Source organism: Pipistrellus hanaki (assembly GCF_964339955.1).
Source record: "Pipistrellus hanaki genome assembly, chromosome: 3".
NCBI classification, from domain to species: domain Eukaryota; kingdom Metazoa; phylum Chordata; class Mammalia; order Chiroptera; family Vespertilionidae; genus Pipistrellus; species Pipistrellus hanaki.
Window position 1 is genome coordinate 160,336,033 of NC_140505.1, and position 12,771 is coordinate 160,348,803.

The 12,771-nt window shown below is 34.0% G+C and overlaps 1 protein-coding gene across 22 annotated transcripts in view; it reads left to right on the forward strand.

The window, feature by feature from the left end:
• Positions 1–12,771, forward strand: part of C2CD5 (C2 calcium dependent domain containing 5) — a 96,024-nt gene that overhangs the window by 71,380 nt on the left and 11,873 nt on the right. For all 22 annotated transcript variants that reach the window (XM_084877174.1, XM_084877166.1, XM_084877182.1 and 19 more), the window contains 6 exons: positions 1,662–1,725; positions 2,093–2,154; positions 2,366–2,464; positions 3,533–3,622; positions 4,117–4,204; positions 8,112–8,198. In XM_084877174.1, the coding sequence (XP_084733300.1) occupies positions 1,662–1,725; positions 2,093–2,154; positions 2,366–2,464; positions 3,533–3,622; positions 4,117–4,204; positions 8,112–8,198 (490 nt within the window). The remainder of the gene's footprint in view (positions 1–1,661; positions 1,726–2,092; positions 2,155–2,365; positions 2,465–3,532; positions 3,623–4,116; positions 4,205–8,111; positions 8,199–12,771) is intronic.

Consider the following 12,771-nt stretch of genomic DNA (forward strand, 5'->3'; position numbering starts at 1 on the left):
AAGAAATTAAGATGCTATTTCTTCACTTACTAGAATTCCCTGCTTTATATGTTGTAATATTTTACTATAATTATAATATTTTTACATGTAATAATATGGGCACTGTGAATTCTGAATGTAGTGTTTTCTTATTGAATTCCGAAGGTATCATTGAACTTTCGTTATAAAAATATACTCAGACTAGCTTTTCTGGAGGATAAATGTGGTGTAAAAGGTTCAGGGAGCCTCCTCTCTCACAAATTTGCTCCCCCTGCCCTCTCAAGAATGGTTAGCTATGAAAGAGATAGATTTCTTTGAAACTGAAGGAAAGGAAAATAAATGAGGCTGTTCAGAAATGTCCTGGTAAGGTGCCTTTTGAAAGAAAAAAGTCAGGTGCCTTGATCTCAGTGAAGCAGGAAGCTGACGGTAGAATTGTATTAGAATGGGATTGGAGTTCTGAAGAGTCTAGAACAGAGCCTGAGAGTGTGAGCAGGATGTCAGCCGTGGGCGATGCACAAGGCTTAACCTAAGGTAAGAGAGTTAATTTGTAGAAAACTCAATCTGTATGGATTTTCCTCTTTTTTTTTTTTTTTTTTTTTTACTGTCTGAGAATGGAAAAATCATGGGAGTTGGTAAAGGATATGTCAGGTTAAGGAGGTAAAAGGATCCAGGGTACTGTTTAGAGCAGTGCTACTTAATTGTGGGCGGTGACTACCTGTAGTGTTAGCACTTTCTGGAAGTTTGTAAGAAATACAAATTCTGGGGATCTTAATTCAGACTTTGTAAATGAAAATTTCATGGTGGGGCCAAGGAATCTGTTTAACAAACTCTCCAGGTGAGACTTAGCATTACTTGAAGTTTGATCTAGGGCAGCATTGGTACTTCTCATCCTGGGATCCTGACTAAGGAATTCATAGAAGTGCTTCAAATGTGGGCAGAAGATGGGGGGACAAGGTGTAGATTCAGTAGGAGAAAGGGCAAAAGGATAGGGGATTGTAGTTGGAGAATGCTTGAATCTGGGTGTGGAATGGATTGGGGAACAGTGTTGAGGTATAGCCATGACCGAGGTAGCTAAGGTCAAGTGGGAGTGAAAGTGGTTCTGGAAGTCACAGGGGAGATGTGAGTGGAAGCATAGAGTGTGTAAGGCAAGAATTAGACCCCTGATGTACAGTGAATTCAGTATATGTCTAGTTGCATAGTTTCACTCTATTATTCACAATGGAAAATAGTGATATAAGAAAAATAGGATTATATATTAATTTGTTAGGCGTGCCTTTAAATTTATCCCTACATAATTTTATTTTAAAGCAATTGTGTCTTTAGTCAAAAATATTGGGTTTTGTTTTTTTTTAATTGCACTATATTTATTTAAACAATTAGAGATAGTTTTTGCTTATGGTACCTTCTTTTGAAACATGCCCTTCTAAAGGATTGAGAAAACGCTTGTTAAAAGAAAAAATTAATTACACTTACAAATTATTTCACTTGGAAGTATTTATAATTATTACTGTAGAGAAATATACTGGTATTTGAAAGGAATTTCTTTCAAATTTTATATTTTAATTTAGGGAAAAGGTTCTTTTTTTGACTTTTAAGTTTTTTATTTAGTAAACAATTTTTTTTTAATTGAAATGATTGCATATTTATTACTTATGTAATAGTTTACAACTTTCTATTTTCAGATTGATGACACAGATGCTATGGAAGATGTACATTCTCTCCTTACTGATGTTCCTCCTCCTTCAGGTAAACAGAAAAAATTACCTTTGAGATGAGACTGTCTTTTTTTTTTTACACATCAGTATTTTAGTTCATAATTATTATGGTACTAACTTTATTTTAGAGGCTTTATCAGTGTCACACCTTATCATGTGCTTTGCTGCTCCAAGGCAGAAAACAGGTTTAAAATATTTATGTTAGAACTTAGATTAACTGATTTTTAATCCTTTTAAGATTACACATTTTTTAAAAAGCAGTAATTTGTTAAGATGGTCTGACATTGTAGAAAAGAATGAAAGGTTCTTAAAGTTAGAATATCATGTAATAATTGAAACAGATTATTTTTAACACAAAAATAAATGAAATATATTTTAACTCTAATTTATTTTGACAGGCTTTTATAGTTGCAATACAGAAATTATGCCTGGCATAAATAATTGGACATCTGAAATACAGGTGAATCTTTCATTTTTAATTTTAAGTAAATACAACATAAGTGATTTTAGCAAGTTCCTTCTTAATATGTTTTCTTTTTCACTTCCTTATTGCAATTAAAATGTTACCCTTTTTCATAACACATTAGTTATTATTGTTCATTATTGGCAGTTTTATTGTAATAGTTAGTAAAGTAATAAAATGCTATACTATCATATCTCCCCATATTTAGATGTTCACATCAGTAAGAGTAATCCGATTAAGCAGCCTTAACCTGACAAATCAAGCCCTTAATAAGAACTTTAATGATCTCTGTGAAAATTTGCTCAAGGTAGGTACCTTCTGACTAACTATATTTTAGTTAAAACTCTTAAGAATCATGAAATTGAAAATGTGTACATATTGTCTGGAATACCTTACACAGAATGGGCTAAATTATTTTTATCTACATATCAACTTAGTCTGCCATCAAATAAAATGCTAAAGTCCTGTCTGTTTTAATATACCATACTATAAAATGAATATATTTTAAGTTATCTGATAGCTTTAAACTTCATAAAAATCTATTGTGTGTATGTAAATTTAAAATACATTTTTCTTATATTATTTTCTATGACATTGATAGATATGATTAAACCTTATTGTCTGCCATAATATTAAAAACTAGAGGCCTGGTGCATGAAATTTGTGCACTGGAGGGGGGCACCCCTCAGCCTGGCCTGTGCCCTCCCACAGTGCGGGAGCTCCGCAATCGATTGCCCTCAGAGGGAGGCCCCACCCACCCAGCTGGGGCTCCATGATGGATCGCCCCCATAGAGGGAGGCCCTGCTCACCCACCTCAGCCTGCCAGTTGGTGGCTTGGGCCTCCCTCTTTGGGGCGATCGTGGAGCCCCCCAATTGATTATCCCGCCTGCTGGTGGTCTGGGCCTGCCTCTGCGGGGCAATCATGGGGTAATGGCAGGGCCCCCAATCAATCGCATCACACCCATCTTGGCTGGCCTGGCGCTAGTGGGTGTCATCATGTGGTCATCCAGATGGTTGTTCCACTGATCGGCTGTTCGGTCAATTTGCATATTATGCTGTTAATATTATAGGCTAGAGGCCTGATGCATAAAATTTGTGCAAGGGTCTTGGCCTTGGCCCCCACACGCCACTGTGGCCCATGTCCAGGCATCTTTGTGTGGAAAGAATAACGTCCGGAAGGACATCTGGTCTAATTAGCATATTATGCTTTTATTATTATAGATGGATTCTTTATGTAAGGATAAACAAGCAGAATTGGACCAGCTTTGTTTTAATTCTTTAAACTTTCCATTTGCCATAATGTGCATTAAAATGTCAGTTTTTGTAAATTTTTAAATGAAAAGAAATGACATTGCTAATATTTTCTATTGTATAGAGCCTGTATTTTAAACTACGGTCTATGATCCCCTGCTGCCTTTGCCATGTAAATTTTACAGTATCTCTTCCTGAAGATGAATTAATTCAGGTATTTAAGATTCAGTCTATTATTAAAGAAGATTTCTAGCTTTTATCTGATCTGTTATAATATTATAAATATGATATAATTAAATAACTATAAGCTGTTTTACTTAAAAATATTTTGAAACTTATTAGTATGAAACATACTGTGTATATTTTGTTTTCATGAACTCTGGTTATCTGAAGTTGGAATTATATTTGTGCTCCAGCATTCAAACAATAGGATTTGTATTTATATGCAGTTTCTCCAGTCCCCATCTGTTAGACAAAGTTCTTGAGCTCTTTCTGGAATATCTATGTGTAGGTGTACATGTTGGGCTTAGTTATAGTTTGAATATCTGGGCTGATGTATAATTCTCTGAGAATTTTAACCAGAATTATAACTGAGAATCTTAACCAGGAAATGCAAATTAACCAATTAGTGTAAGTTATATGTATTGAGTAGTAAACTTATTTTGACAATGATTATTTTGCTAATCTTAACTGTCTCTGTGATTCTAGGTTACAGTCACAGCCGTTGCAATAACTTTTGATAAAAATCAAGCTTTACAGACGACAAAAACACAGGTTGAAAAGTCATTGCAAAGAGGTAAATCTGTGATGAGTGGGATCATAGTTCATGTTTGTCTACATTATAGTTTAGTGATAAAATATAGAGGATAGTAAATTAAATAAATGAGTTGTTTCTTGAAGAGAATCTGCCACTTTTTGTTTATGAAAGTAACGGTGTGGATAAGCATATGGCTAATTTAATACTTTTTATGCATGAAAAGGTGGTGAACTGGTATTTACATAGAGATCCTGTTGTTTTATAGATTTAAATTTAGCATATTAATTCTGCAGTAACTTAGCAGTTTCTATCCTAGTAGCTCTAAGGAGATCCTCAAGGCATTTGAGAAACTACTGATGTAGTAATCATCACGTGTTTTTCTTAGGAAAAGTTCCGTAGTAATCAACAGATTCCCAGAGTGGTCATTTACCCAGTAAAATGTCATTCTTTTTTGCTTTGTTAGGTGTTAAAAGTAGGATTTTGTTTTCTTATTTATTTTTATTGTATTTTTTTTAAATATGTTTTTATTGATTTTACAGAGGTAGAGGGAGAGAGAAATAGAAACAGCAATGATGAGAAAATCATTGATTGGCTGCCTTCTGCATGCCTTCTCCTAGAGATCAAGCCCACAACCAGGGCATGTGCCCTGATCAGAAATCGAACTGTGACCTCCTGCTTCCATGGGTTAATGCTCAACCATTGAGCAACACTGGCCCATCATATTTTGACACTATTACAGAAGTTTCCCATTTTCCCCCCTTTTGCCCCTCTCCACCCAATGACCACCCTATGTCAGGCCATCCCCATTCTATTGTCTATGTCCATTTGGTTAATCTCTTCCTGCCCCACCTCCCAACACCCGTTGAGGTCTATTATTCTGTTCCATGCATCTATACCTCTGGACCTATTTCGTTCATTAGATTCCACATGTAAGTGAGATCATGTGATATTTGTCTTTCTCTACCTGGCTTATTTAGCTTAGCATAGTAGTCTCCAGGTCCATCCATGCTATCTCAAAGGGTAAAAGATCCTTCTTTTTTACTGCTGCATAGTATTCCATGGTGTAACTGTACCACAGCTTTTTTTATCCACTCATCTACTGATTGGCACCTGAGCTCTTTCCAGATAACACCGCTGTGAACAAAGGGATACTTACATTCTTTCTGATTGGTGTTTCAGGATTCTTAGGATATATTCCCAGAAGTGGATCGACGTGTGAAAAGGCAATTTCACCTTTAGTTTTTTGAGGAAACTCCACACTGTTTTCCACAGTGGCTACACCAGTTTGCATTCCCACCAGCAGTGTACTAGGGTTCCCTTCTCATCATCCTCGCCAGCACTTGTTGTTTGTTGATTTATTGATGGTAGCCATTCTGGCAGGTGTGAAGTGATACCTCATTGTAGTTTTAATTTACATCTCTCTGATGATTAGTGATGTTGAACATTTTTTTATGTGTTTATTGGCCATCTGTATGTCCTCCTTGTAGAAGTGTCTATTCAGGTCTTTTGTCCATTTTTAATTGAATTATTCTGGTGTTGAGTTGTATGAGTTCTTGTATAATTTGGAAATTAACCCTTTATCAGATGTATCATTGGTGAATATGTTTTCTCATACAGTAGTTTCCCTTTTCATTTTGTTGATGGTTTCTTTTGTTGTGCAAAAGCTTTTTAGTTTGTAGTCCCATTTGTTAATTTGTTTCCTTTGTTTCTCTTACCCTAGGCGAAGTCTCAGTGAAAATACTGCTAAGTGAGATGTCTGAGATTTTACTGCCTATGTTTTCCTATAGGATTTTTATGGTTTTGTGACTTACATTTAAATCTTTTATCTAGTTTAAGTTTATTCTTGTGTATGGTGTAAGTTGGTGGTCTAGTTTCATTTTTTGCACGTGCCTGTTCAGTTTTCCCACTACCATTTATTGAAGAGACTATCTTTACTCCACTGTATGCTCTTGCCTCCTTTGTCAAATACCAATTGACCATATTGGCATGGCTCAATTTCTGGGGTCTCTGTTCTGTTCCATTGGTCTATTTGCCTGTTTTTGTTCTAGTACCAGGCTGTTTTGTTTGTTTGTTTTTTAATTTTATTGTTGCAAGTATTACATATGTTCTCCTTTCTCCTTCTCCCATTGACCTCTTCTAGGCTGCCTCCATGCCCCGCCTCAGGCCTTTACCACCCTGTTGTCTGTGTCCATGGGTTATGCATTTATGTATACAAGTTCTTTGGTTGATCTCCTCCTACCCACCCTCCCTTCCCTGCCTTCCCTCTGAGATTCCACAGTCTGTTCCATGCTTCTATGACTCTGGATCTATTTTGTTCATCAATTTATTTTAACCCCTTATTAGACGTATCACTAGAATCCAGATAGTACCAGGCTGTTTTGATTAGAGTGGTTTTGTAGTATAGTTTGATATCAAGTATTGTGATTCCTCCTACGTTATTCTTCTTTCTCAACATTGCTGTGGCTATTCGGGTTTTTATTTTGATTCCATATAAATTTTGGAATATTTGTTCTAGATCTGTGAAATATGTCATTGATATTTTAATTGGGATTTCATTGAATCTATAGATGCCATTGGGTAGTATGGACATTTTATGATTTAATTCTTCAGTTCATGAACATGGTATATGCTTTCACTTGTTTGTATCTTCCTCTCTTTCCTTTTTCGGTGTTCTGTGGTTTTCCGAGTATAGGACTTTTACCTTGTTGGTTAAGTTTATTCCCAGATTATCTTATTTTTTGTTGCAATGGTAAATGGGATTTTTTTTTTTATTATTATTATTATTTTTAGTTTCTCTTTCTGAGAGTTCATTATTGGTGTATAAAAATGCAATCTATTTTCAGGTATTAAATTTGTATTCTGCTACTTTGTTAAAGTTACTTACTAAATATAGCAATCTTTTGGTAGAGTCTTTTAGGGTTTTTTATATGCAATATATGTAATCTGCGAATAATGATAGTTTTACTTCCTCCTTTCTAATTTGGATACATTTATTTCTTCTTTCTGTCTGATCTCTGTGACTAGGACCTCCAATATTACGTTTAATAAGAGTGGTGTAAACAGACATCCCTGTCTTGCTTCTGATCTTAAGGAAAATGCTTTTAGTTTTTGACCACTGAGTATGATGTTTGCTGTAGGTGTGTCATATATGACCTTTATTTTTTATTATGTTGAGTTATGATTCCTCTATTCCCACTTTCCTGAGAGTTTTTTTTTTTAAATCAAAAATGAGTGCTGGATTTTGTCTAATGCTTTTTATGTGTCTATTGATATGATCATATGATTTTTATCTTTCATTTTGTTTATGTGGCAAATCACATTTATTGATTTGTGAATATTGAACCATCTTTGCATTCCTAAAATACAATAGATCCCACTTGGTTATGGTGTATGTTTTTTTTTTTTTTTTTTTTTTTTTTTTTTTTTTTTTAATGCATTGCTTGATCCTAATTGCTCATATTTTGTTGAGGATTTTATCATCCACATTCATCAAGGATTTTAGCCTATAATTTTCTTTGTTTGTAGTGTCTTTATCTGGTTTTGGAATTAGGATAATGCTAGCCTCATATAAAGAGCTTGGAAGTCTTCCCTCCTCTTAAATTTTTTGGAAGAGTGTGAGGATAGGTGTTAATTTGTATTCGAATGTTTGGTAAAACTCACCTGTGAAGCTACTGGGTCCAGGGCTTTTGTTTGCTGGGAGTTTTTTTTTTTTATTACTGCTTCAATTTCATTAGTTGCTATTGACCTATTCAAGTTTTCTGATTCTTCCTGATTACTTTTTGGCAGATTGTACTTAGCATTTGTCTATTTCTCCCAGGTTGCCCACTTTGTTGGCATATAGATGTTCAAAGAACTTTCTTACAATTTGTTATACCAGATTCTTAATTTTTAAAAAAATTAATAAAAGGTTATTACTAAATAATTAGTGTTTTTCTTGCTTCCTAAGCCTCTACAGATAATGAAGAACTTCTGCAGTTTCCACTGGAACTCTGTTCAGATTCACTTCCTTCTCATCCTTTTCCACCAGCTAAAGGTTGGTTAAATAAGGGAAATGCAAACACAAATCTTAGTTTCTAGTGTTTTTTACTTGCTTCATTATTGTAGATAATCTTAGAATCTTGAGATGAAGATTTACTCTTCATTCTTTCATTGTTATGTTCATATTCATAAAAGGGGGAAAGTAATATTCTCATTTTAATTTCTCAAGTAATGTCAGCACATATTATTAAAATAATTTTTCATATGAGACTCCATTTTTATATATCAAATGTATTAAAGTTTTATTTTCAGAGATTTGGATTTCCCATAGTGATTTATTTGATATACTTGAAATTTATATTATGTTTGGTAATTTTTTTCAGCAACAATTGAAAATACAAAAATATTCATTTTGAAAATGACAACAAACTACTTATTTTCTCCAGAGGTATTTGGAGAGGTTTTGTGTGGCAGCAGTAATGTGAGAAAGGAGTGTGTTTTTGTCTCTTAGGTATCTTGGATACAATTGAACATTTTTAGGTACTTACAAGATACTGCCGTTTTTTCAAATACAAAATGATCATCTCTTAATAATAGTGCATCTACTTAGATCTAACACTCTTTGGAGAAAATGGTAGTTTTTTTCATTTTTCTTCTGATTTCAGTGCAATTTTTATTACAAAATTTATAGAATTATTATACTTCATAGCATTACATGTATAATAAATGTAGTTTGTGTTTTTCCTAAATGTTTTATTCTGAAAAATGGTACATCTGTTATTCAAAAAAACATATTGACTTTTCTTATTTTTATATTTTATAATACAAGTGAAATTATTTCATGTTTTCTACTTGTCAGGTATATTATCTGATATCAAATTAGATGTAATGTGGAATAGTTTTATACTCACATTGCATGTACATTAATAATCTTTACTAAATCAGTGCAAAGCCTGTCCATATAGATAAGTGGATCCCATCTCTTATTTTGAAGTTGGAAAGATGAGGTACTTTTAAATTCTGAACTTTCTGACATGGTAACTGTGGTCCTTTTCCCTTTTTGTCTAAATTAAAATTCTAACTTAGAACTCCATGTAGAATTTTTGCATACTTCAACTTCCTTGAAAGGATAGAGAGGAAAAATCAAAACCAAAGATAATCTGAGTTCAGCTTTATAAAATAAATATAGCTCCCAGAATAAAAAGTAGAACTGTTAAGAATCTCCCTTGAACTGACTATAATAGACAGGATTTTTTTTTTTTTAAATACCTATTTTATACAGAAATGTGTATTTAATGCAGGGTTAGTTTTAAACTATTTTTAGGTATCATTTTTATTCATCCTTAACCTGAAATGTGTGGGGCTGGGTGGAGGGAGAGAACTAATTAACAAAACAAAGAACTAATTAACAAAAAATATTTCATCAATTGCTAATCTATTGGAATATGTATGTGTTCTTGGGGTTCCTGTTAGCTGTATTTTACCATGTTACTAGATACTGAGTTCTGTAGATCAAATTTAAACTCTTAAGTTTGCTTTATCTGTGTTGATTACACAGTATCTGCAGTCCTTTTTCAAAGGTCATTATAACCAGTATTTCTTTCTCTTTTTTTAAAAATATATTTTATTGATTTTTTACAGAGAGGAAGAGAGAGGGATAGAGAGTTAGAAACATCTATGAGAATCATCAACCAGCTGCCTCTTGCACACCTACTGGAGATGTGCCCATAACCAAGGTACATGCCCATGACCGGAATCGAACCTGGGACCTTTCAGTTCCGCAGGCCAAAGCTTCATCCACTGAGCCAAACCGGTTTTGGCTAACCAGTATTTCTTGTCATTAGTATATTTTGTATAAATTATACTGTGTGAACTGAAGAATAAGGAAAAAAGAATAAGAGTGGAATAAGTAATAGCTGAACAATCTTAAAATATTTGCAATTCAATTTAAGGAGTGTAGAGAAGAGCCATAGGTGGAGTATTAAAGCAACAGACCTGGGATCTCTTCTCAGTTCTGCTACTCAGCGGTGTGAGACTTGAGGCCAACTTAAACCTCATTTCCTCATCTGTGAAACGTGAAAGGATTAAGGTTCCCTCTAGCCTTTAAAATTCTCCAATTCCCTGGGTTTCTGCAGTTTGTGGTTCTTCAGTTAACATATTCCCATTACTAAAAACAAATCAAAAGCTAAATTATGCCTATGGTCACACTGAACTTAAAAATTTCCAAATAGCTTCTAATTAGTTAAACCAATAATTTTAAACCATAGTGTTTCTTCAGAGGTGCCTCACGACTTCCCAGGAGGCAGGGTGGAAAGGGAGGGAGCTGAAAAGGGTTGGGGATGTGAAGGGATAGGTCTCTGGACCCCCTACGGTACCTCTGAACTAGAGCAGCTCTGATTCAGTGTGTTTCTGGGTATCTGCTTTTTATATGTGATTTTGTTTGAAGAAAGAAAGTGTTTCAAAATTGGGAAATAATGGAATCAGATCATTTCACCTTTATTATCATTGTCATCACCATCATCTTGTTCATAATGATCAACATAATCAAAACCAGTACTAATGTGTATAAAACTTTTTATACTAAGTGCTTATCTGAAAAACATGTGTGCTTTTCCATGAATATTGCATTTCAGAATCATCAGTAAGCACTAAAGAGTTTATCTGTACCTGTTGTAAACAGTTTTGTGAATTGTGGTTTATGTTGCATGCTTATTTATTGTCTTTGTTCCCTCAAAGTCTTTTTAGGAGAACATGGGCTATACCAAATATATTTGAAAAAGTTATTTTAAAGAAAGTATTTTCAAATATTAGAGGATAGGATGAGTTTTGTAAAGATCCTAAAAATGTCAGAATGTTATAACATGAATGTAGCAACTGGGCATTATAATATGAAGAAAAAGCTTTGCGTAGAATATCTGGAAAAAAATAAGCATAACAATTCAGAGGAAACAGGCAGGAGAGGGCAGGTAAGAGTGTTAGGAATAAATGTTCAAAAATGTCTCTACTTTAAAAAAATATTTTTATTGATTTCAGACAGGAAGGGAGAGATAGAAACATCAATGATGATAGAGAATTAATCATTGATTGGCTGCCTCCTGCACGGCCCACATTGAGGACCGAGCCCCTAAACTGGGCATGTGCCCTGACTGGGAATCAGGAATTGAGCCATGACCTCCTGGTTCATGCGTCAATGCTCAACCACTGAGCTACATGAGCTGGGCTCTTCTCTGCTTTTCTATATGCAACCCACAGAGGCTCAAAAGTCAACTACTAATACTAAGAAGTAAATAAATATATATAATTTTTATAGTTTTGTTAGTTCAGTTAGCTAAGCTGATGGAGCTTTTCTTTTTTTTTTCCTTTTTTTAAAATATATTTTATTGATTTTTTACAGAGAGGAAGGGAGAGAGATAGAGAGCTAGAAACGTCGATGAGAGAGAAACATCGACCAGCTGCCTCTTGCACACTCCCCACCGGGGATGTGCCCGCAACCAACGTACATGCCCCTGACCGGAATCGAACCTGGGACCCTTCAGTCCGCAGACTGATGCCCGCAGACTGAGCCAAACCGGTTTTGGCTCTTTTTTAATTCTGGATTCTATCACAAATAGGATAATTTGTTAAAATGTTCATTTTCTTTTATGTTGACAAAAGTAGTTTTAAGAGCTAAGTTAAGCACAGTATATTTATTAATACTTCCATCTTTTCACTTGTAGATAAACCTTTTCTTATCCTTTCATATTATTGGAAATGAGTGAATATTATGTGAAGAAAAGATGCTTCAATTATATGTATCCTATTTCTGTGTATAGAGTAAGCCTGGGCCTGAATTGTCCATCCATGCTCAATATTTTCTTCCATCTTTTGTTATATTTGGTTTTGTTTCTCAAGGTAACAAAATAGTTTGAAGTATGTCTCAAATTTATGGTTGGCTTGGTGTTACCTTGCTAGTTATCTTGATTTTTCAGATTTGAAATATTAAAAGGTGCTGAGCTGAAATAATTTCTTAAAGGACATTGTCATATGAAGGTCATCCAAATATTTTAATGAATACTGTGAGGATCATAGATGATGTGGCGTTGACATAAATTATTTTCATGTGAAGCTGTGTTACGAGAAAAAAGATGGCTATAGTGAATTTTTATGCCACTTTCATAGTGTTTTTCCTAACTATTAATATCAAGACTTCAGTTTTTCTCAAAATAGTTTCAAGATACTTATAAAATGATATATATAGGAAATACCATATTGTAGGGTTTAAAGACCTATGTATTTTATCCTATTATAAATAAATTTCAAATACTTTACAAATCTAATCTATAATAGGATAGTATTTTCATTAAAATTTTGAGAGTTTTAAGACTTGAAAGGTTTGATTAAATTGATCCTAGTTTTTATATACTGTTAGATAAAACTGTATAAAGGAAAAAGTTTTTATAATACCCACCTTGTTCCTGCTTTCATTTTGCTTTATGCTGGCATGATTTCCTCATGCTCAGTGGCATAAGCTATATGCTGCCAAGATTACTCTTTTCATTAAGCAGCTGCTGACTAATGTGACAAGCATAGGCCAAAATCTGGGTTTCAATATAAAAGAAAATAAGTTGGCTTATTCCTTTAATATGTTG